Source organism: Sus scrofa, chromosome 2 (assembly GCF_054392235.1).
Source record: "Sus scrofa isolate SSC_HxYL_T2T_F1_AM1 chromosome 2, Sscrofa_HxYL_maternal_Yorkshire_Landrace_v2.0, whole genome shotgun sequence".
In the NCBI taxonomy this organism is placed as follows: domain Eukaryota; kingdom Metazoa; phylum Chordata; class Mammalia; order Artiodactyla; family Suidae; genus Sus; species Sus scrofa.
This window is the reverse complement of record NC_139384.1, coordinates 84,604,594-84,627,978: the sequence shown is the minus strand read 5'-3', so window position 1 is coordinate 84,627,978 and position 23,385 is coordinate 84,604,594. Positions and strand designations below refer to the sequence as shown.

The 23,385-nt window shown below is 55.7% G+C and overlaps 1 protein-coding gene across 20 annotated transcripts in view; it reads right to left on the bottom strand.

Annotated features, from left to right (window-relative positions):
- Positions 1 to 724: 724 nt before the first annotated feature.
- The window catches only part of DPP9 (dipeptidyl peptidase 9), a 44,989-nt gene continuing 22,328 nt past the window's right edge, over positions 725 to 23,385 (bottom strand). For 5 of the 20 annotated variants that reach the window (XR_014837762.1, XR_014837767.1, XR_014837761.1 and 2 more), the window contains 14 exons: positions 23,171 to 23,232; positions 22,403 to 22,503; positions 20,787 to 20,964; positions 20,413 to 20,575; positions 16,140 to 16,219; positions 12,385 to 12,537; positions 11,843 to 11,978; positions 9,149 to 9,294; positions 7,791 to 7,937; positions 6,718 to 6,870; positions 6,461 to 6,595; positions 5,984 to 6,126; positions 4,541 to 4,652; positions 725 to 1,806 (listed from right to left, as the gene is read on the bottom strand). Coding sequence is in view for 5 of the 20 variants with exons in the window: in XM_021084043.2 (XP_020939702.2) it covers positions 1,714 to 1,806; positions 4,541 to 4,652; positions 5,984 to 6,126; positions 6,718 to 6,870; positions 7,791 to 7,937; positions 9,149 to 9,294; positions 11,843 to 11,978; positions 12,385 to 12,537; positions 16,140 to 16,219; positions 20,413 to 20,575; positions 20,787 to 20,964; positions 22,403 to 22,503; positions 23,171 to 23,232 (1,667 nt within the window). In the remaining 15 variants the exon portion in view is untranslated. Of the gene's footprint in view, positions 1,807 to 4,540; positions 4,653 to 5,983; positions 6,127 to 6,460; positions 6,596 to 6,717; positions 6,871 to 7,790; positions 7,938 to 9,148; positions 9,295 to 11,842; positions 11,979 to 12,384; positions 13,907 to 13,929; positions 17,374 to 18,467; positions 20,576 to 20,786; positions 20,965 to 22,402; positions 22,504 to 23,170; positions 23,233 to 23,385 lie in introns of those variants that run through there. The other 15 variants (XM_021084043.2, XM_085013224.1, XM_021084042.2 and 12 more) reach the window with 8 other exon arrangements.

Here is a 23,385-nt window from a genome sequence, read left to right as displayed (position 1 = left end):
AAAGCCCAGAATAATCTATATTATCACTTGTTAAGTGCCTGGCAAAATAAACTATGGCACATTCACAGGGCAGAATAGAAGGCAGGTATTTGAGACTGGGGTACCTCTCCAAAGGCATCTTTTCCCTCTATGTATCCTTTTGTACTCAAGTCTGTTTTATCCTTTAAGCCATTCAAAATAAAACTGGATCCTCCCAAAGGATGGAGAGGGTGATGGCATGGGGAGAGCCCATTATGCTGTTGGAAACGCAAGCACCACAAAGGCCCCGCACAGGCACGGCCTCTGGTCTCCTAGTCTCTTAAATGTTGGGACAAACGTGAAGATGGGCATAGCCAGCCCTCCCTGACCAGTGCATCCTGATTCTTGAGCCACTGAGTCAACTCTCTGGATGAGGAGAGGTGCAAAAGAAATAAGGGCCAGGCCAGCCAAGACATCCTGGACAGGGTCCCTCAGTGGTACCCATGGGCCACCTCAGGACCTCTGGGACTGTCCTTACTGGGTCAATCCGCTGAGGGACGAGGCATCTTCCAGCCACAGCACGGAGGCCCCCCTCTTTTGTGCCTTCGCAGCACCTCTGAGCAAGCAGTCCTGTCAGCATCCCCCCCACTCCTGCCACCGCCTTGCCACCAGTGCAAATATCACCATGCCCTTGGCTCAGTGACCTCCCAGGAACCCTGATCACCAGCCCCAGGGTTTAGAAGGAACCTCAGGCAGGTGGCAACACTTCCATCTGGAGTCGTTTAATAAGTCTACTTCTTACACGCATAATTATAAAAGAATAAGAATTGACAAAAATATTTTCTTTCCATAATATGTAGAGGTGGTAGGGTCTTTTGTTTTTGTCAAACCCGCCCCTGGCAGAACTCTTGGTGGGGCAGGAAAAAGGAGTAAGGAGAACCCTGAGGCGGGGAGGGTTCCACTCCCAACCCCGGAGCCCCGGTCTGTGCTGGCCAGGTAGAAATGTGTGGCTGGATGGCTGGGCTGGGGAGGGGGCAGCAGCCGCTGACCAGCAGAGAACGGGGCGGGGCGCATTTCAGAGCCTGCCTGAAAGCTGGGGGAAAGGCGGGCCAGAGGGCTGCCGGTCAGACTCCCAAGTTGCTCACGGCCTGCTGGGGACCTCCCCCCCACTGCTGGCTGGATTGAACCCCCGTGGCCCAGCAGCAGACCCTGATTCTAGATTTAGGCACCCCTTGCTTCCTATCTTTTAAATAATTAAGAAAAACTGCCCCCAAACAGAACACAAATATGAAGTGGGCGGGTGGGGGAGAAAAGGCAATGGCATGCTTCTGTGCCGGTGGCCCCTGGGCTAAGGCCCGATTTCTCCGAGTCTCTTCTGGCCTCCAGCTCCCTGTGGAGCTTAGGCTCTAGCTCCTGGACCATGGGGAGCAGAGGGATGGCTTGAGGAAGTGCCTTGAGGATGTCAGCCTTATCTCTCCATCCTGGCAACCAAGAAGCAGCAGGCAAAAAACCCCCAGGAGCATTAAGAAAAAAAAAAGAAAGAAAAGAAAAGAAAAAAAAGGCATTGGGGCAAAGGTGGCAGCTCCGGGGTGGGCGGGCGGTCCAGTGGGGGCGTGGGAGGAGGCGGTGCTCGGGATCTGCGGGGCAACTCAGTCCCTCCCGCTTCGTCGTCCCCCCACCCCTCCCCACGATGCCGGCAGGGAAGCCACTTGTGCTCTGACTGTGCGGGCCCCCGCACATGCCGGCCCTCGGGGCTCAGAGGTATTCCTGTAGAAAGTGCAGCAGTGTGACTTCATAGTGCTCGCCGGACTCCGGGCAGCGGATACTGTGTCTCTCGTTGGGGTAGATCTGAGTGAACAGAGAAGGCAAGGCTGGTGGCATCAGGGGACCCTCATCCACTCCTGCACCCTGAGCCTCTCTCTGATTCCAGCTCAGAGCTTCCTCCTCCAGGGCCTCCACCCCCGCCCCCAACCCCACATGTACCCTGGGGGCTGGTGCAGAGAGGCAAGAGGATGTGTTCTGGAACTGCTGGAGCCAGGTTCGAATGCCCCCTCCACGGCCAACTGTGCTGAGTAATTCTGGGCAAATGATGGCCTCCCTAGCTGCATTTCCTCCCTTGAACACTGGGTGAAAAATTCAGACCACTGGGAGTCTTTGTGATGGACCCCTCAGAAAGCTAAAGTCTCTAAAACACAGAGCACACGCACGCTGAAAGCCTTAAGAAGCTGTGCTGCTGCTCTAGTCCCCAAACCTCTAGGCTTTGCCAAATGTCTTCTGGGTCCTCTCACCACCATCCCCAGAGAGGGGCCGCAGCATGCTGGCGCTAAGGGCCATGCCCAAGGAATCACCCAGTCCCCGAGACCTGGCTGAGTTGATGTCCAGGCCCTTGGGTGGTCTGTGACATAATGAAGGTTTTTTGCCTCTGACCATGAAGTGAGGGCTCCTGCACCCCAACAGTTCCTGGGTGAGCCCTGACGGCTCCCAGGACAGGCGTAAAACCTGTTCCAGACTCTAAAAATGCAACACCCTAGGAATGCACCAAACTGCCCAGAGGTCTCTCCTCCTCCACCCTTGCCTTGATTAATCTTGGTCAGATCACATTGTCCCCAGGTCATACTGTCCACAGCTCAGGACTTGCCAGCCTGAGATTAAGGCCAGGATTCCTGGGTCCTGCAGCCCCTACGGCCTCATGGGCCCTCCTACTCCACCCAGGGCAGTGGCACTGCCTGGGACAGACCCTGCTCCCCCACTCCTTCATGCCACTCTGGGTCCTGGGTGCCTGGTTACTTCCGCCTCCTCCTGGGCTGAGGGTGGGGAGAAGTTCTGTCTGGCTTCCCACTCTGTTCTCTGACCCTGGCCTGGACATGGTATGTGGCAACAAATGTGATGCACAAACAAGCTGGGGCTGTCAGGCTCCAGTCCAAATGTTTCCCCCAATCACTGCCTCAACTCCCACCCCCAAGGGAGCGTCTTGTCTCACCTTCAGCTTCCTCTAGAGAAGTAGAGGCACAAGCCTCTGAGCCACCATGTGCTAAATGTTTTTCCTCAAAGAACTCATTTGACCCTCACAATCCCTGGGACACAGGAGTTATCATGCCCATTTGATAGATGAGGAGGCAAAGCCCAAGGTTAAAGGGCCTGCCACTTACTGCCACACGGGGAGGCTGCAGCTAGCCCAGTCACGAGGTTCAGAAAGGCCCCGTGAGGCTCCACCCTGACCCCACCAGCCTCCTTTGCTCTGATCTGCAGCTGCTTCCGTCCTGTTTTTGAGGAGCATGTGCAGTTGGGGTGGGGCTGCCTAAAGGCGCCCACAGCTCTCCACCCCAATAGGGAGCTCCTCCTCCTTCCTGCCCTATCTGGCAAATGCATGCCTAGCCACAGACCTTGAGGCTTGTCCCTCCCACCCTCCTCCCACCCTCTAACCCCCAGTTTCCCCCTTCGATGAAAGGCAGGATGGGGCTCTCTGACAGGACAGAGCGTGTGCAGGGATCGAGGAGCAGAAAGACTGCAGTGGCAGCATGTCATAAAATCTGTTCCTCTAATCTCAAGCACACCTCCCAAATCCACCAGGCCTCTTGCTCCCCTCTGCTGACTCCTTTCCTACCGGGACCAGTGACTGTGGCTCATGTCCTACTGGCCCCATGGGCCTCTGTCTACAGTGCAGCTAGCGGGATGCTGCTCACAGCCCTCACACCTCTCCTCAGCCGAGGCCACGCCCATCCCCAGGCCCACCCCTTCCCACTGAAGCCCCACCTTCTCACGAGATCCTGCCTCATCTGAGACCCCGCCCCTTACGGCTGAAGGCCCACCCTCACTGCTGAAGCCCCGCCCATCAATGGAGGCACAACGCTGGTCCCCAGCTCTTTCCCTGGCTCCAGCCACCCTGGTCTCCAGTCCTGAAACTGCTCCCTCCCACTAATTTCCTGTGCCTGGTGTCCTCCAGAGCCACCACCTGCCCCAGGGCTACCTGACTCCTCAGCCACTCTTTAGTACCCCCCCCTTTTTTTTGCTTTTTAGGGCCACACCGGTGACATACAGAGTTCCCAGGCTAGGGGTCCAACTGGAACTGCAGCTGCCAGCCTATGCCATAGCCACAGCAACAAGGGATCCCAGCCACATCTGCAGCCTACACCACAGCTCACAGCAACACCGGATCTTTAACCCACTGAGCAAGACCAGAGAATGAACCTTCGTCCTCATGGATGCTAGTGAGATTCGTTAACTGCTTAGCCATGACGGGAACTCCTCTCTTTAGCACCCTTAAATGTCACCTCCTCAGGGAATTCTTCTCTGACCTCCAGCCACGGTAAACCCTTCACCGCCCCTCATGCTTTCAGCATTCTGTACAGTTCTTCCAAAGCAAAGTTCTTGGTTTAAAATAAGATGTGTATGCGCAGTAATTTTGGAAACGTCAGCCTCCCTCAACCAGGCCCATTTCCCGGGTGCTGCCAGCAGAGGGCAGTGCGGGTCGGGAGCAATCAGCGCAAGACAGTGGTAAAAGGGGGGGCGGGAGCCGACAGGTGTGGGAATGGGGGCGGGGCTACAGGTGCCCCCTTGTGGGCTCCTCGGAGAAGCCACCCACCTGGAGCTGGTAAGGCTTTCCTGCTCGGATGAGTTGGGAGACGAGGAAGTTTGTGTGGAAAAAGTGCACGTTCTCATCCAGGAAGCCGTGCAGGATGAGGAGGCGGTTGGGCCTGGAAGACAAGGTCAGGATGAGGGGCTGGGGCTGGGTCCCCTTCTCCCACTCCGAGGTTGTTGCACCACAGCCTGGGCTTGGCCCTAAGTGAGGCACCAGGCCCAGGACCCAAGCGGCAGCTCAGCAACAGATGGTGGTGGAACTCAGAGCTGGGGTGGGACTGGTGGATCCGGGAGACCCTCTCATATCCTTCCAGGTGAGGAGGGGAGCAGTGGGCCCTGAGCTCAGAAGCTTCTGGTACAGTGCTAACTGTGGCACTCAGGGAGGATGGAATGTTCTAGACCTGCCCGACCTGACAGGGTTGCCATCATCAATACCACATTGGTTAACTGAGTTCTTGAAACGCGGCAGGAGTAGTCGAAGAACCTTATTTTTAAAATTTTTGATTTATAAAAATAACTTACTGGGGTGACAATCACACAACCTAAAATTAACTCATGGGGCACCTGGTGCATTCACAAGGTTGTGCAATCAATCAGCACCCCTATCCAGTTCCGGAACATTTCATCACTCTGAAGCAAACCCCTGTGCCCAAGAGCAGTCACTCCCAGCCTCGGACAACCACTAGTGTCTGTCTGTCTTGATGGTTTCACTGGTTATTGTTCCGGTGAACTGGAATGTATGTAGATGAAAATGGAAATGGCCACATTGGCTATGAGCTCCCACAGTGGATGGCACAGGCCCAGAGCAGGGGGTTCTGGTCTTGGCTGCACAATGGTAGCCCCAGACCACACTCCATACCAGAGAGCAGCCTCATGGGGAGAAGGGCCCAGGTGGGGTCAGCCTGTGACTAGAACCCTGACATGGGGCCTGGGGTGGACAATGACCAGCAGAGTCACACCAGCATCATCTTTCAATCAGAATCAGAAGCCAATGCCAAAAACATGACATTGGATATCAGAGCTGGTCCAACATGTCTAGATGTGACAACCACTGTGGACCTGTGTTCTGAGCCGCAATGTCTAAACCGCACGAGACAGGCCCTTCGAGTTCAAGAATGACTCTCAGGGCCTACAGCAGACCACATGCTTGGGGTGCAGATGCTGAGGGGAGCCAGCATGTCCAAAGCGGCACAACTCTTGATCTTTCCTTCCATCTTCCTGGGGGCAGGGCTGGGGGGCTTCCCTCCCTCTTCCCTCCCAGAGAACCCAGGCACCTGCTGTGAGGAGCAGGGAAGAGGGAGGGCAGCGGGAGGAGACGCAGGGTGCAGGAAGAGAGGCAGGTGCAGAAGCCACGCCCACCCTGGCCACAGTAGCATCGCAGCTTCAGGGATGGCCAGCCTTCTGGTGACCCACGGTGACCCAGGAGGGGTGTGGGCGGGAGCCTTACTCATTGGGCAGCTTTTCCACATGCAGGGCCACAGAACCCGCCTCATAGCCAAGCTGGTTGTTCTCTGGGACATCCATGTAGCGTTCCGTGTACCCTGTGTCATAGGCCATCCAGACTGTGACCGGGGCGCCTGCAATGGCCACCTGGACAAAGTGGGGGGAGAGAGAGACACACACAGAGTTCAAGTACCAGGAGCCTGAGCCTGGCTGGCTGTCCCAGGGCCTCCCCCAGATGACGTGAGGAGTGGGCATGCACAGAGGGGCTGGCAGGGGAGGGGCCCTCGGATGTGTCTCCCCCGTGGCCTGCGCATTGTCGCGGGAAGTTGGGTGAGCGGAACCAGCGTGCTCAGGCCGGGATCGGCCCCTCCCTGGGCCCACTGCCTTCCTGCCTCCTCCTCCTCATCGCCGCCCCGCGGTGCCCTGACAGTGCCGCCGGCCTGGGGGCCCCTCCCCCGACGCTCTTCACACCATGCCCCACCTCTGCCCATCCGAGGCCGGGGTCCCGGGCTCAGCCTCCCACAGAGAGCTGCTGGCGGGGTTTTGTGCAGCCGGATGCCATCCTGGGGTCAGCAGTGGCGGGCAATGAGGAGGGGGGCTCGGCCCCGTGGGGCTGCTGCGGGGAGAAACAGCCACGTGGCAAGGCCCCTGCCAAGATGCCTCCCCCGGGGGGGCGGGCTCCAAGGGGTGCGGGTGGGCGCTGGCAGAGAGGAGGGAAGAGATAGGGGCGGGACCCACCTTGAACACTTGGGGCTTGTGGATCAGCCCCATGAGCGAGAGGAAGCCTCCGTAGGACCAGCCATGGATGGCGACCCGGCTCAGGTCAATGAAGCCGTACTTCTCAGCGACAAACTGCAAGCCCTCTACCTGGTCCTCGATCTCCACCTGGCCCTGGGGGACGAGGCCAGGCACCTCTCAGTGGCCTCTTCCCAAGCACATGCCCTGCTGTCCCACCTCTTCCCTCACAGGGAGCCCTCTCCCTCTCGGATCAAGAGCCTCTCTCTAGAAGCAACCTTTCTCTCCAAGCCCCACTCAAACCTGCTCTCTGGGATGGGGATCAGACTGGCCTGGCACCAGCCCTGCCCTGCCATCTCTGGGCTGACCCTGAGAAAGTCACATCCCCTCTCTGGGTCTCGGTTTCCTCATCCCCAAAATGCGGCTATTAACATGCACAGGACCATTTCTACGGTGGGTGTGAGGAGGAAATGAGGTGCTGAATGTCCTCTTCTCAGGGGCCTGGCACATGCTGAGGCTCAATGAACAGCTGGTGTCATTACCACCATCATTACCACCAGCACCACCATCTCCATCCTCACTGACACCCCCATCCTCATCATCCCCATCCCCTCCATCCTTACCCCATCCTCCTCATCCCCATCTTCCTCATCCTCATCCCCATCCTCCCCACCCTCCTCATCCCCATCCTCCTCATCCCCTCCATCCTCCCTCTCACCTCATCCTCATCCACACCATCAACATCCTCCTCCTCCTCCCCGCCACACCATCACTACCTTCATGGTCAGCACCAGGGCCTGTCGGGCCCAGCCCTTGGGACTTCCGGCTGATGGGGCTTATACTGATGTGTCTGGCTGCACGTGGGCCTCAGGCACCCAGAAGGACAGGTGTATAGCTGTCTCCCCATGTGGCACAGCCCAAAGCTGAGCAGCAAAGTGTATGTTCCCTCTGGTTCCAAAGGCCACCCCACTTATGACATCCTGGCCAAGACTGTCTTTGAGGAAGGGGCCCCAGAGCCGTCCCCTATCCCCAGGTCTCCCTTCGCCACACTGAAACGAACTGGGAAGTGATGTTACCATTTGGTTTTTCAGGGCCCCTTCAAATCGAAGCCCTCGCTGACAGGAGCCCCGGCCATCGATCACGACCACAGCGTAGCCCAGAGACGCCAGGGTGTTGAGCCGCAAATACTTGATTCCTTTGAAGGAGTTATTCACCAGCTGCACCTAGGGGCACAGGGGTGGGGGTGAGGTGAGCATGAGAAATCCACTGGCAGGATGGGCCACATGGGCCTGATGGGGTCAGGTCTTACAGACCCCTGGGTGGGGTCTTACAGCCTAAATATGGGGCCTGTGCTCTATTGGGAAGGCTCTGGATGGGCTCTGGACGAGAGGGGAGTGGAAGGTCAGACAAGGGCCCAGTGTGCACCAGGCCCTGTGCTGGGGACACTCTATAGAGAGGGAAGCCCTGGTCAGGCTCCCTTCTCAGCCAGGGCCTCTGCCCCAGGCCCTCCCTGGAATTACTCCCTTATTTCTTCAGCCACATTCTATCTCCTTTCTACCCTTCAGTTATCCTAAAACAGACACAGGAACTGACAGGGGAAGGAAGGCCAGCTGGTGGTGGGAAGTTTTGGTCCCCAAGGAACTTGATTAAATCAGTCCCATGGAGTTCCCGTTGTGGCTCAGTGGTAACAAACCCGACTAGGATGCATGAGGACGCAGGTTTGATCCCTGGCCTTGCTCAGTGGGTTAAGGATCCAGCATCGCCGTGAGCTGTGATGTAGGTCACAGATGTGACTTGGATCCTGCATTGCTGTGGCTATGGCGTAGGCCGGCAGCCGCAGCTCTGATTTGACCTCTAGCTTGGGAACCTCCATATGCCGAGGGTGCGGCCCTAAAAAGACAAAAACAACCAAACAAATGCAGTCCCTTGCTCTGGCTGTTAACGTTGGGGGCCCAATCATCTTCTGGGGGGAGGGGCATCCCAGTCACTGTAGGGTGTTGACAAATGCCAGAAGCCCAGCTGTGACAACTACAAATGTCTCCAGGTATCTCCAAGTGTCATCTGGGGGGGGGGTGAGACCACTCCCTGCTGAGACTTGCGATCTTAGATGCACCCCCTTGCCAATCTGCCTGCCTGGCCCTGTCCCCTTCTCACAAGACTGGGCCTAGGGCCCTTGACCACTTCTGTCACCAACTTAGTGAGAGTCATTGCTGAGCACACGGGGTCTGGGGGGCTTCCCAGAGGGACAAAGGAGTTATCAGTGGTGGGAGGGGAAGGCTGTGTAGGAGGACAGGGTGTGCAGAGACCCACAGGCAGGAGAGCGAAGGACCCCAAAAACCCCATGTGGTCAGAGGGCTGGGGAGGAGCACTGGGAGGGGGGCCCCCTGAGGCCTGGGTGGAGGGAGGAGGGTATGGGGAGCAGGGCATCGCCCACCTGCGGGCCTCCATACACGAAGAGGACGGTGGGGTGTTTCTTCCCCGGCTGCACGGCGTGCGGCTTGTAGATCATGCCGTAGAGCCGCACGTCTGACCGCGTGTGGAAGTGGAAGATTTCTGGAGGCACGTAATCCGGGGGGCAGCCTGTGGAGACACAGGGGCTGTGGCTGCCAGGGCCAAGGCTGGCCCGGGAAGCCCAGCTCTGAGCAGGGCCCAGGCTGGGCCGATGCTGTACCCGCCCAGACTCAGAGGGTGGACTGGAAGCCCCCCCGCCATCTTCCATGCTTCCTGACGGTTAAGATCAGAGTCTGAGGGCTGGAAGTGACCCTGCACGCTGTGTGCCCGCTCATGCCAGGCTGAAGTCTGGCCGGAACCGTCTCCAGAGCTCCCTGGTGCATACTCATCTCCTACAGGGTAACAACCTAGAATGTAATTAGCAGCCAATTTTAGTGGGGGCTCCTCGCTGATCTTTACGGTTACCTTTATTTTTGCAAAGACAACACTGGTTTTCCAGGCACAGTAGTGAGAGCTCTTTCTTTCTTTTTTTTTTTTTTTTTTTTTTGCTGTGCCCATAGCATGTAGAAACTCCTGGGCTGGGGATTGAACCCGTGCCACAGCAGTGACCTACCCCGTAGCTTGGAGCAACGCCAGATCCTTAACCCACTGACCCACCTGGGAACTCCAAGGATGTCAATTAATTGCAAAGGAAAATAAGTAAATAGTGATGTAGGCTATGGGTCCACAAATGTTTACTGTAAAAGGCCAGGTAGTAAATATTTTCGGCTTTGCATGCAGAAGAGACAGTATGTGTCTCTGGGTTGGAACCACAGTTGTCCCTTGGTCTCCTTGCAGGCTTGGTTCCAGGTTGCCCCTCAGATACCAAAATCCAAACATGCTCAAGTGCCTCATATAAAATAATGTGATGGAGTTCCAGTTGTGGCTCAGCAGGTTAAGAATCCGACATAGTGTCTGTGAGGGTGTAGGTTTGATCCCTGGCCTTGTTCAGTGGGTTAAGGATCTGGCGTTGCTCCAAGCTACGGGGTAGATCACAGACTGGGCTTGGATCCTGTTGCCATGGCTGTGGTATAGGCTGGAAGCTGCAGCTCCAATTTGACCCCTAGCCTGGGAACCTCCATATGCCACAGGTGTGGCAGTAAAAAACAAACAAACAAACAAAATTAGATTTAATTTTAAAAATAAATAAAATGATGTGGTACTTGCATATAACCTATGCACATCCTCCTGCAAGCTTTAAGTCATCTCTAGGGGTTTTTTTTTTGTTCTTCTTTGGCTGCTCCAAGGCATATGGAGTTCTCCGGCCAGGTATTAGATCTGAGCCACAGTTTCAATCTATGCCCCAGCTGTGGCAATGCTGGATCCTTAACCTACTGTGCCAGGCTGGGGACTGAACCTGCGTCCCAGAGCAGAGACGTCTCGGATCCCATGGCACCACAGTGGGAACTCCTGGTTCTGTGTTATCAACTGAGATAACATTAAGCGCTACGTGAACAGGTGTAAATACAATGCAAGTGCTATGTGAAGAGCTGCAGTGCACGACGCTTCAGGTTTTGCTCTTTGGAACTTTCTGTGATGTTTTTTCCTGAGTATTTTCAATCTATGGTTGGTCATATTCATCGATTTGGAATGTATGGGTATGGAGGGCTGACCGTACTCAACTCTGCTGCTGCTTCAGCCCTAAAGCAGCCACAGATGATCCCTAAAGGATTGGGTATCACCAGCTTTGGCCCAGGGGTGGGGGTGGGGCTGGGGGGGGGCGTTTGCCAGCTTCTGCAAAAATAGTGCCCTCATCCGCCTGCCTACACGCCCAAGGCTGGGCATCAGGACACCGAGCTCCCAGCACTGCCCCCCTGCTTGGATGCTCTGGTGAGACCTTCCCTCCCTCAGTTTCCTCCTCTGTGAAACCACGGCCAGAGTTCAGGTTCTATCACGTCTGTGGGGACGTGGGGAGTCAGGGACCAAGCTGTCAGATGGAGGAGGCTGCTTTATCTTTTTAGGTTCCAGGAGGCGATGATAAGAAAAAAAACTGCTTTCCAGAGCATGAAACACCCACCAACTCCAGGGCTCCCTATTTCCTACAACGTTCTGGAAACCTACAGTGGCCAGGCTCGGGTCAGGGAAGGGCATCCGTTTTAAAGTGAATGATTCCCGAGCTGGGTGCTCTGCGGAGTGTTTGGTTTACTTCCTATGGGCTGCTGTGGGACTATTCTTAGATCAGGAAACATTTGAGGGAGACCAACTGACTTGCCTTTGGTCCCACAGCCAGAATTCGAATCCAGGGTCATCTAAGCAGAGTCCTGGCCACCCCCGGGCTCTCGGGCAAAGTGACTCCCTGAGGTCCCCGCACACCGACCCCCAGCTCAGGACATCTGCTCTGCACAGGCGCCCTTGGAGATGGCAGCCCCCGAGGACAAGGATGCCGGGTGTCGGGACGCCCTCCATCTGGCAGAGCCGGCTCCTGCACTTGGGACGTGCTCAGTCCTTACCAGCACTCCAGGAATTAGACTGTCTTGGAGGGTGGGGCTGACAGGACAGTTGGGGCTCCTGGGAGAGGCCTTGAGCTCTGCGGGGCAGCGCCCCCTCTCGCATGGTATGTGCCAGAACCATGACGGGCAAGCTGAAGCTCTGGATGGGAAGGACCTGGCCAAGGGCCTGGGGCTCTGGGGCTACTCACTGGCCGCCTCCATCATACTGGCCCAGAAGCGCGGCTGCTTGTGCAGGGGGTCGTCGTCGGGGCCACTCAGCTTGTAGACGTGCACACAGGGCGGCGTGCTCACACTGCTGTAGTGGCTGATGAACATGTCGAAGTTCTGCGGGTGGGACGGGGCACTGAGACTGCGGCGCACCTGGCCTCCCCTCGACTGCTCCGCTCCTCCGCCTCACCACCCCCTGCTTCATCACCACGTGCTATCTTTACCCTGCGCGGTGTGCTCCCTCCTCTAAGCCTGCTAGTACCACCAGCCTTGTCTTGCAGCCACAGAAACTGGGGTAAGAGGAACCTGTCCCCTGGTCAGGGGTTCTTGGGTGGTGGCCGGTGGGCCTCGGGGTCAGGCCCAGACTTGCCCAATGCCACAGCCTGTCCACCTTGCTGGTTCTGCAGCAAGCGAACTGCCACCAGATGTATGTCCAGGACTGGGGTGTCCCCAAGCTCCCGTTCTGGAATGCTGCCTCATGTTCTAGCATATTCTGAGGGAGTGGGCATGGGGGAGTGCCCACCTGGCTCATGGAGCAGCTGTGTGAGAAGCCGGGCGTGGTGAGGCGTACGATCTCGCCGGCCGTCTCATAGCTGACCACGTAGAGGTGGTGCTCCAGGGGTGTGTCCTTCGTGCCTTGAAAGTACACCAGCTTCGTCTCCTCATTGACCCAGATCTGGGGAGGGTGGCACAGGGGTTCCTGGTGACATGGCCTCCCAGGCCTCCCTCCCTGCCCCCAGGGAGGGCCCTGCCTTCTGTGGACAGGACAGTGGTCTTCCTAAGCTGGCTTTGGCCTGCTGGCTGGAGAACTATCTGAGATACTTCTCTGACTCCGTGGGGGCAGAAGCAGACCCTGACAGGGCTGAGCTAACCACATGTTGTCTGGTGCAACTTAGAATCTGAAATCCAAGCCTGGACAGCTCCTTCTGGACCTGCCCAGAGCCGTGGGTGGGGGGCTGCTGAGGGCACACTGCTGGGACAGAGGCTGAGGGAAGGGCTGTCCTGGACCTGCCAGTCCCTGGCTCTGATCCCCAGTGGGTCAGCCATTCCTCTGATCCAGGTGCTTGGGGTTAAGAAATGGCAACTTCCCACTCCACCTGTTTCCTGGGGGAACCTCCTTCCAACCTTGGGGTGCTTCTTAGGCAGCATCTTCAGAAGGAGCAGGAAAGAACCTTGCTGTGGGGATGGGAACAGGCACTGCCTTTCTGGAGTTGATCATGCAGCATGGACGCTTAAAAAAGGCACATCCTCTTTTGTTTGTTGTCTTTTTAGGACCGCACCCGTGGCATCTGGAGGTTCCCAGGCTAGGGGTCGAATTGGAGCTGTAGCTGCAGCTGCTGGCCTACGCCACACCACAGCAATATTCAGATCCAAGCCACATCTGCGACCTACACCATAGCTCACGGCAACACTTGATCCTTTACCCAATAAGTGAGGCCAGGGATCGAACCTGCATCCTCATGGATACTAGTCAGATTTGCTTCCACTGAGCCACGACGGGAACTCCAAAAGGTGCATCCTCTGAACTGGCATTTACACCCCCAGGAATTGTCCTTGAGAAGTGAATTCAAAGTGAAGGCACAGGAGTTCCCATTGTGGCTCAGTGGGTTAAGGACCTGACCATGTCTCTGTGAGGATGCAGGTTCAATCCCGCCTCACTCAGTGGGTTAAGGATCTGGCATTGCTGCAAGTTGCACTGTAGATTGCAGATGCAGTTTGGATCTGGTGTTGCTGTGGTTGAGGTACAGGCCGCAGCTGCAGCTCCAATTTGATCTCTGGCCCTGAAGTTCCATATGCCACAGGTGCCGCCATAAAAAGAAAAACCAAAACCAAAACCAAAATGAAGGCACAGGAGTTCCCGTAGTGGCGCAGTGGTTAACGAATCCGACTAGGAACCATGAGGTTGCGGGTTCAATCCCTGGCCTTGTTCAGTGGGGTAAGGATCCAGCATTGCCGTGAGGTGTGGTATAGTTTGCAGACGCGGTTTGGATCTCACGTTGCTGTGACTCTGGTGTAGGCCGGAGGCTACAGCTCCGATTCGACCCCTAGCCTGGGAACCTCCATATACTGCGGGAGCAGCCCTAGAAAAGGCAAAAAGGCAAAAAGGCAAAAAGGCAAAAAAAAAAAAAAAGGCACAAATGGTAGTTCCTTGGTGGTCTAGTGGTTAAGATTAGCCGCTTTCACTGCTGTGGCCTGGATTCAATCCCTGGCCTGGGAAGTGAGATTCCATAACATGCTGCTGTGCACAGCAGCCAAGAACCAAAACCAAACAAAATGAAGGCACAAAGATGCTCCAAGTGTTCTCAAGACTCAAGTGGTGACACCCTGAATGTCCAAAAGCCAGACTACTTCCATAATTGTGGCACAATGCTCAGTGGTCAAATAAAACTGTACTGTCTAAAAAATCCCTACAAATCCTCTAAAATAATGATGCTCCTATGGAGACAGGTGCAAACAGGAAAGATGTGCAGTGATTTCCCACCGTGGTCATCTCTGAGGTGGGGGGAGGTTACGCAGGTCTAGGGTGAGGATGGACAGAGATTATTTAGGAAAATTCAATTTTTACAACAAACAGTGAAGTGATGTCATTATCAACGTACTTTTCTTTTTTCATTTTTGTCTTTTGAGGGCCGTACCTGCGGCATCTGGAGGTTCCCAGGCTAGGGGTCGAATCAGAGCTATAGCTGCCAGCCTACGCCACAGCCATAGTAACGCAGGATTTGAGCTGCATCTGCGACCTACACCACAGCTTATGGCAACGCCGGATCCTCAACCTGCTGAGTGAGGCCAGGGATGGAACCTGCGTCCTCATGGATACTAGTCATTCGTTTCCACTGAGCCATGACAGGAACTCCTATCACTGTACTTTTCGAATACAGTAATAAAAAAAAGTACATGCCCAGAGCCATTGTGCCCTCCAGGGGACATCTGGCAGCCTCTGGGCATCTGTGGTAGTCATACTTGGGGTGGGGGCCAGAGAGGCTGATCCACACCCACGGTGCCCATAACTGGCCCCGAGTGTCCATGGCACCGAGGGAGAAAGTGCTGTGAAGATGAGAGGATCAGAACTATATGATTATCCCATGTCACAGGTGAGGACACTGAGGCTTAGTACCCAGTTAGAGAGGTGCTGAGCTCAGCTAGGAGCATAGGGGTGTCTCCGCCGAGATTCAACCACAGCCGAGCCACTGAGTAGGGACAGTTGTGCTCACAGTGCAATTGGCACAGTTACCACAGAACCCAGACACAGCAATGTCGCTTCTCTCCCCCTGGAGCATTTACTAATCGTTTAGTTCCCCCTGTGAGCGCAGCGACACACACTTGTATGTTAACCTCTCAAGTGGGCCCTAGGGTGGCCTAATATCCACACCTAGAACTGGGGCTGCCTGGTCAGATGAGACGTGGTTGATGTGCTAACAGGTGCCGCCTCTGTCCCCCAGAAAGGCCAAGCCATGCTGCCTGGCTGTGCTGCCTGCCCAGGGGTGCCCGGCCCCGTTCTCCTGGCAGCCCCGGGCAGCACACTGCCCCCTCCCAGGCCCCACCTCTTAACTATAAAAGAGTTCACCTACATCTCCTCCTGGTCACCTGTGGTTTAGTTCCTTTTTTTTTGGCCATCCTGCAGCATGCAGAAGTTCCCGGGCCAGGGATCATACCCACACCACAGCAGTGACAGGAGATGGTACAGAGATAACGCTGGATCCCCAACCTGCTGCACCACAGTGTGAACTCCTGGTTTAGTTCTTTATGTCTAAATCTTTGGTCCAGGAAGCCTTCCTGCTGGTGTGAGGTGGGGATCCAGGACATTTGATCAAAGGATCTCTGTGAAATATGGAATTTTGTAGACCTGGACCCCAGTGGAGATGTTCTGGTCACCATGTTTTTATGAAGGAGATTTGCATCAGGGAGTGGAAGGTCCACATCTCAGCTCTGCTGCTGCATCCTGGGCAGGCAGGGGTGGGCCCTGGCGGGAAGCTGTGGGACAGTGTCCTGCACACTGCTGACCTGGGGACAGGTAGTTTCAGGGAGCAGGAGGCTAAAGCGAATGCTCCAGGGGGCACTGTGAACCGGCTGGGCCCCATCCACCAGGATCCAGCAAAGGCTGCTCAAAACCACTCTGCCTCTCAGATCCCGGGCTACAGCTGGTGGGAAGCATAGCCCCCGTGGCCCTCAGTGAGCAGAGCAGGAAGGAGTGGTGGGGGGTGTGGGGGTGGGCGGCGGGAGTGTGTGTGCGCGTCTGTGCCCACATGTGTGTACAAGCATGCATGGAGACACTGGTACCTTGGAGCCGTGCCTTGCCAAGACCTCCCATTCACCACTGGTCAGTGCGATCTCCTCCTTGATGGGGCATTTAAATTCATCTGCAAGTAAGGAAAGGAAAAGAGGTGAAGGGAGCCTGGAGTGGTGAAGGGGACTCAAAGCACAAAACAAACTTGCCAAGGAGCCTGAGCAGCCAGGTGATGGGCCCCAGGCATGGTACAGGGCCCTGCCACACCATGGCCCAGGGAGCGGGGTTCCCACTATGTGGATGGTGGGCTGGCATTCCCCCAGAAAAACCAGGGATACGCATTTTGTCAAAAACACCCTATTTTAGTACTCTGAAGGGCAAACCACCACCTTCTAGGCCCTAGACCTGTGACCCCTTAGGATGCATTGCGTCCATGAAGAACCAGAGCTTCGTTAAAATAGTGGGGTGGGAGTTCCTGCTGTGGTACAGTGGAAATGAATCCAAATACTATCTATGAGGATGCGGGTTTGATCCCTGCCCTCACTCAGTGGGTCAGGGATCTGGAGTTGTTGTGGCTGTGGTGTATGTAGGCTGACAGCTACAGCTCCGATTCAACCCCTAGCCTGGGAACTTGCATATGGCACAGGTGCGGCCCTAAAAAGCAAAACTAAATGAATAAATAAAAATAAAAGCTGAGTAAAAATAAAATAGCGGGGTGGCGCAAGGTCTCAGGTGAGTTACCATAGGTTTTTTGGGAGAGGATAAATCTTTTTTTTTTTTTTTTAGGGCTGCACCGGCAGTACATGGAAGTTCCCAGGCTAAGGGCTGAATTGGAGCTGCAGCTGCTGGCCTGACACCATAGCTACAGCAATGCCAGATCTGAGCCACGTCTGCGACCTATACCGCAGCTCATGGCAACACTGGATCTTTAACCTATTGCACGAAGCCAGGGATCAAATCCACATCCTCACGGATACTAGTTGGGTTCTTAATCCACTGACCCACAATGGGAACTCCTGGGAGTAGGTCTCAATTTTAACTTTCTACCAGGTAAATGACAATACAGAATATTTATGGACATGTATGAGAAATGATTATGACAGTTTATAAGCAGTGGCTACCCTTTTTTTTTTTTTTTTTTTTTTTTTGGTCTTTTGTCTTTATAGGGCCACACCTGCAGCATATGGAGGTTCCTAGGCTAGGGGTCTAATCGGAGTTGTAGCCTCTGGCCTACACCAGAGCCACAGCAACGCGGGATCCGAGCCTCGTCTGCAAACTACACCACAGCTCACGGCAACGCCAGATCCTTAACCCACTGAGCAGGACCAGGGATTGAACCTGCAACCTCATGGTTCCCAGTCGGATTCGTTTCCACTGCACCGTGACGGGAACTCCCAACCCTTTCCTTCCATCCTATCAGGTCTAAGGCAAACTGCTGTCCCCGTCACCTGGGGAGAGCCAGGTCCTACACACATTCACAGGGTGCACAGACAGAAACTTCCAGGGAAGAGACCTCATCTAGGTGACTAGACACTAGAAGACTCAGGAGGGAGAGACGCTCCACTCTCCCCGCACTCCCAGTGGCTGGACAGGCCCCTCTCTACTCACGCTGAAGATGCCCTTCGGAGGAGTAAGCAGGTAGGAGCTGAGTCTCACACAGCTCTACTCTGGGGCCAGCCCCAGTGACGTGCCTGTTCCCCGTCCACAACCTCTGTGCCCCTCAGTTCTCCTGCTGCCCCCACGAGGCCCACAGAAGGCCTGGGCCATGGCTCAGCCTGCTGGCCCTGTCTCCCTCCAATTTGCTCTGAGTCTCCTCGGCCTTCTGGGCTCAAGTCCACGCTCCTCCTGGTCTGAGGGTCCCGCAAACTACACCAGGGCCCACTCTCCTCCTCTCTCACAGGCCCCTTGCCATGGAGTGACCTGTGTCACTGGGACACACTCCTCCTCCATCCCTGCTCCTCTTCCAGCCCCCCTGCCTTCTGACCACCCTCCCACTTGGCTGGGACACCCTAAAAGAACCCATTCCTTCGGCAAGGAAGTGGCTGGGCCTCGCCTTCCTGCCCATTCAGTCTCTGTCCAGCAGGCAGGAGCCTGAGGCAGGGAGGTGGTGAAGGACACAGGGAGAACGGACAGCCCACCCAAAGGCCAGAGACCCTGGGGTGCTTGCTGTGAGCTCCACACGACAACTACAAGGCAGGATGAGAACTCAGTATGGCCCATGTCAGGGGGCAGAATGAGAAAAGAAAAAGGAAAAGAAGGAGTTCCCATCGTGGCTCAGTGGAAACGAATCTGACTAGTACCCATGAGGATGCAGGTTTGATCCCTGGCCTCACTCAATGGGTTAAGGATCTGGCGTTGCCATGAGCTGTGGTGTAGGTCACAGACACGGCTCAGATCTGGCATTGCTGTGGCTATGGCGTAGACCAGCAGCTGCAGCTCCAATTCCACCCCTAGCCTGGGAATGTCCGTATGCTGCAGGTGCGGCCCTAAAAAGACCAAGAAAGAAAGAAAGGAAAGGAAGAAACTAAAAAAGATAGAAAAAAAAAAAAAGAGAGAGAAAAAAAGGAAAAGAAACAAAATGAGACAGAATGAGGATTTCTCCAGCAAAATCTCCAACAAGAAGTGGTTTCCAGACAAACTGAAAAGCAAACACTGACAAGCTCCTTTGAGACAGCTCAGTGAGCCTGTGATGGGCCACAGTCAACCCCAAGGGTCAACCCCAGACGGTGGTCATTCCTCAGTCCCCAGCTCACCTGACCCCTCCGTAGCTTGTGGCTTGGCCAGTTCCTAACCCTCGGGCTCCTTGGGCCCCCCTAAGCGCTCCCACCGACACCACCCTCAAGTGACTGTCTCCACACTGGTGACAGCCTCAGGCTCCGTGGCAGACATAGCCTCTAAGCCCTGGGACTCACTGGGGACATCTGGATGACAGGAGACAAGGAGCAATGGCTGAGTACATCCGTGGTGGTCAGGGCCAGGGGGCACCTGGCATAGAGTGGGTGGGGTCAGCAATGCTGCTCCATATCCCACAACCCGATGGTGGCCAGGACACCCCACAAAGTAACCTGGCCCTGATGTCAGCAGTGCGGGTGGGTGGAGAGACACTGCTCCAAGCTCCAAGATCCCTGGCTTGTCACTCAGGCCACTCCCTTCCGGCCTAGCCTGTCCAAAGGCCATGACGCCCACATCCCCACCTTGGCTCCACCTGCTCCACAGAGCTGGGTGGAGCAGTCCTGCCAATCAGGTGCTTCAACTTGAACACAAAGCCCAACTCCATTTTCCTCTCCCGCACCATCCCTCTCAGTGTTTCTGTGTTAGGCTAGACTCCCAGAAACCTTTCAGATGTCCACGCACTTCCTCTCTCTGCCTCAGCCCCCAGCCCAATCGACCTGCAAACCGAGTCGGCTCAGCAGTCAAAGCACATCTGGAGTCCGATCTCAGCCCTTCTCCCTGACCCCGGACCTTGTCACTTCCCCTCACCTTCAGGTTCAGCTCCATGAACAACCACAGGACACACTTAAAACCAACGTAAGATCAATGGTGGAAGCTCTAGTCCTCTTCCCGGCCCACAAGGCCTTGCTTGACCTGGGTGTCCCCTCCTTGCCCCCTGGCTGCCCACCTGCCCCCCTGTTGCCCCCAACTGCTCCAGCCACACAGGCCTCCTCAGTGTTTCTCCTGCCCCAGGGCCTTTGCACGGGCTGTATCCACAGCTTGGAGGCTCTGTATGGCTGCCTCTACCACCTCCACCAGGTCTCTTTTCTGGCACATTATCCAGACGTGCTCCTGGCCTCCCTTTTGGAAAGAAGGGCCCCCTCTCCCTAACCTTTCACCCTGCTGCATTTTCCCTCGCAGAGCTCATCACTCCCGAGACAGCATCTTCCACTGTCTTTGGATGCCTGCCTTCTTTCTCCACTAGAGTAGAACAGCTTTTACCATAAACAGCCAGACAGCAAATATTTTCAGCTTGGGAAACACTGTAACTGCTTGCCGTCAAGACATGAAAACAGCCAGACAACACGTCAATGCATGTGCGTGACTGTGTGCCAATAAAGCTTTACTTACAGAAGACGGGCGGTCGGCCTTGGGGTGCACAGGGCCTGGCATGTAGTAGATGCTTAATAAATACCGCTGCCTGAATAAACCTGCTGCTGGCTGTGATGATGCTGCCAGCCCAGGAATGGCTTTGGGAAAGGCTGGCCTCTTACTCATCAGCACCGCTCCCTCTGGGACCAGCAGGCTGGGTGGTGGGGCGGGACCCGTGGAACAAACCGTGCACTGAGCCACAGGTGGTGACTGCTGAGCGAGGCGTGAGTCAGGCTGGCTCACCTTCCCCAGGGTTGAAGGGCTGGGTCCAGTCGTAGCTGTGGGGCTTCAGAACAGCAGTGACTTTGTACAGGTGGCAGAAGCCGGTCTTACACTCGTTGGCGCGGATGAAGCAGAGCTCGTCCTCTCCCTCTGGTTGGGGGAAGGGATAGAAGATGTCGTGAACCTGTCCGGGCAGAGAGAGGACGCGTCAGGAGGTGGGGAGCGGAGTGGGGGAGGCAGACACAGGGCCCTTGAGGAAGGGGCGGCTCTGAGAGCCTGGCGTGGAGGGCAAACCCCAGGGGCGCTCGCTCCCGAGCTGGCTTCTCCATGTCACCAGCCCCCGCCCAGCTGGGGACCTGGGGCCGGGGACAAGGGATGCACACCCCTGCCCTTACGTTGATCCACACGTCGGTGACCTCCTCATACACGACATACGGCTGGACGTTCCTGGGCACGGCTCTGGCGAGGGCTGCCCGCTGCTCCTCACTCTCGGTGGTGGGGATGAACAGGGCCGGGGGCAGGAGGACAAGCTGGAGCCGCTGCTGGGGCCGGTCCAGGAACATGGCCCAGGCACTGGAGGGCGAAACGAGAGAAGATCCAGGCCTCTGGGGCCAGCGGAGGCCAGCGGGGCACCGATGCCCTCCTTTCCAAACTTGTGTATGACCAGAACACTCCTCTGTTGCCTCTTCACTGACAGCTGAGCAGGCGACCCTGCCGCACACAGAGGCCTCCTGGCTGGCCCACGGCTCGGGGGGTGCGGGGTGCGGACGCAGCTGGAAACACCTCCCATCACTAAGTCTTAGAGCAGCGTTTTGTAAACTTTGGCAACTTCTGCCAAATCCTCAACCTTTATCTTTTGTTTCATATTTTGCTCTAAGTGGACAGTTAGTTTCTTTCTCCCTCCCTTCCTTTTCTTCCTTCCTCTTTCTCTCCTTCTCTCTCTCTTTCCTTCTTTTCTCCCTCCTTCCTTCCCCTTTTTTTTGTTTTTTTGTTTTTGGTCTGCGGCATGCTGCAGCATGTAGCAGCCTGATGTGAGACCTCAGTTTCCAGAGCAGGACTGAACCCAGGCCTCAGGGGTGAAAGCGCCGAGTCCTATCTGCTAGACTACCAGGGAACTCCTGAGAGTTTCTTAACTTAAATGTATTTTTAATGGAGACCTGTCAGGGTTACAGGCGGAAAAGCCCAATCTCAACATAAAGGCAGGACAAGTAGAACCCTATCCGAGCAGCACCGTGGGGATGTGAGACCCAGTGAGAGCCCAGGGGCTGCCGAAGACTGGAGCCTTGGTCTGGGCAGTCTCTGCTCTCAGGAAAGGGGCCAGTGGGGCCAGAAGCCCACTTTGTGGGCCACCATTTCTTCCAAAACTACTCAATCTTGCCGATGTGGGACGAGCGGCCACAGACGATTCTTAAACTGTGTGTGGCCGTGTGCCGATAAAACTTTATATATGGACACGGACATGGGGATGTCCTATCATTTTCACGAATGATGAAATAGTTTCCTGTGGATCCTGTGCGCATCCCCCCCCGCCACCACATACATCATTTGAAAAGGTACAAGCCAGAGAGCTCCCTGGTTGTCTAGTGGCTAGGATTTAGCCCTCTCACCACTGCAGCCCAGGTTCAATCCCTGGTCTGGGAACTGGGATCCCACATCATGCCACTACTTGCTGTGGCAATCAAACAATCAGAGCAATCAAAACGTACAGGCCATTCTTGGCTTGTGGGCTTTAGAATAATGGGCAGAGGGTTGGATTTGGTCCCTGGGCAGTGGTATGGAGCCCTCTTTTAGAGCCATGGACCCCTAATCTGGGCAGAAGGGGTAGAAAGTGATTATAGGAGTTCCCTGGTGGCCTAGTGGTTAAAGAATCCGGTGTCATCACTGCTGTGACTGGGGCTTGATCCCTGCCCTGGGAATTTCTGCATGCTGCAGGTGCAGCCAAAAAGAAAGAAAGAAAATGAAAAAAGTGACTGCAAAAGGATGCCTTCTATTTTGTGAGGGAGACACTCACTACTTGCCATCCCGGGTCCAGCCGGCCCTGGCAATGTACTCCACCTTCGGGAAGAGCGTCCTGAAGGGCTGCACCAGCTCCTTTTCTTGCGTCGACACGATCTAAAAGAAAGGCAGACCTGGGTCACAGTTGGCCTGGCCACATGCTGCCCAGGAGGAGGTGGCCACTATTAGAGGGGCACTATGTTCTCACATGTAGGGGTCCCCACTCCTGGTCCCTGAGGACGGGGCCTTACTTGGAAACTGGGTGCCTGCAGTTGTGATAAGATAAAGTTGTACTGGTGGGGGGGGGGGAATTCAACCAGACAAAGTCCCTATAAAAGGGGGGAAACGTGGACACAGGCTCCTCAAAGGCAGAGAATGTCTTGCAACGAGACATAGGGAGAAGGCAGCCATCCACAAGCCAAGGAGGGCGGCCTGGGATAGATCCTTCCCTCAAGGCCTCAGAAGGACCAGCCCAGTTGACATCTTGATTTCAGATTTTTAGCCTCCAGAACTGGGAGGCCATAAACTTCGGTGGCTCAAGCCTCCTGGTGGTACTTTGCTAGGATAGCCTGTTGGCAGGTGGGACAGGGCTCAGAGGGCAGGCGGCAGGGCCCAAAAGCTGGGGCTCTGGATGGTGCCCTCTGCAGGTTCAGTTGGCCACAAAAAAAACCTGTCCTGGAATGGCAAGCAGCCTGCTGATGCTGCCCAGCTGTCAACCATCTCCCGACACGGATCCTGGCCTTCCTCTCCGCATGCCCGGAGTTGGCGCCCTGGCCACTCTTACCTTGCCCTGACTGTCAGTCTGAAACTCGGCCAGTTTCAAGGCGATCTTGGGATTCTTGCTGCCTGTGGAAACAAAGCAAGGTGGACCTGGTGGGTGTGGCCCAGAGGGTTGACGGCAGGTGTTGGGGTGGCAGCTGCGGGGTGATGCTCACGAGATGGTGACACAGATGGCATGTAGGAGGGGAAGGCATCGGGTGTCCAAAGGTCTCTCTGGCC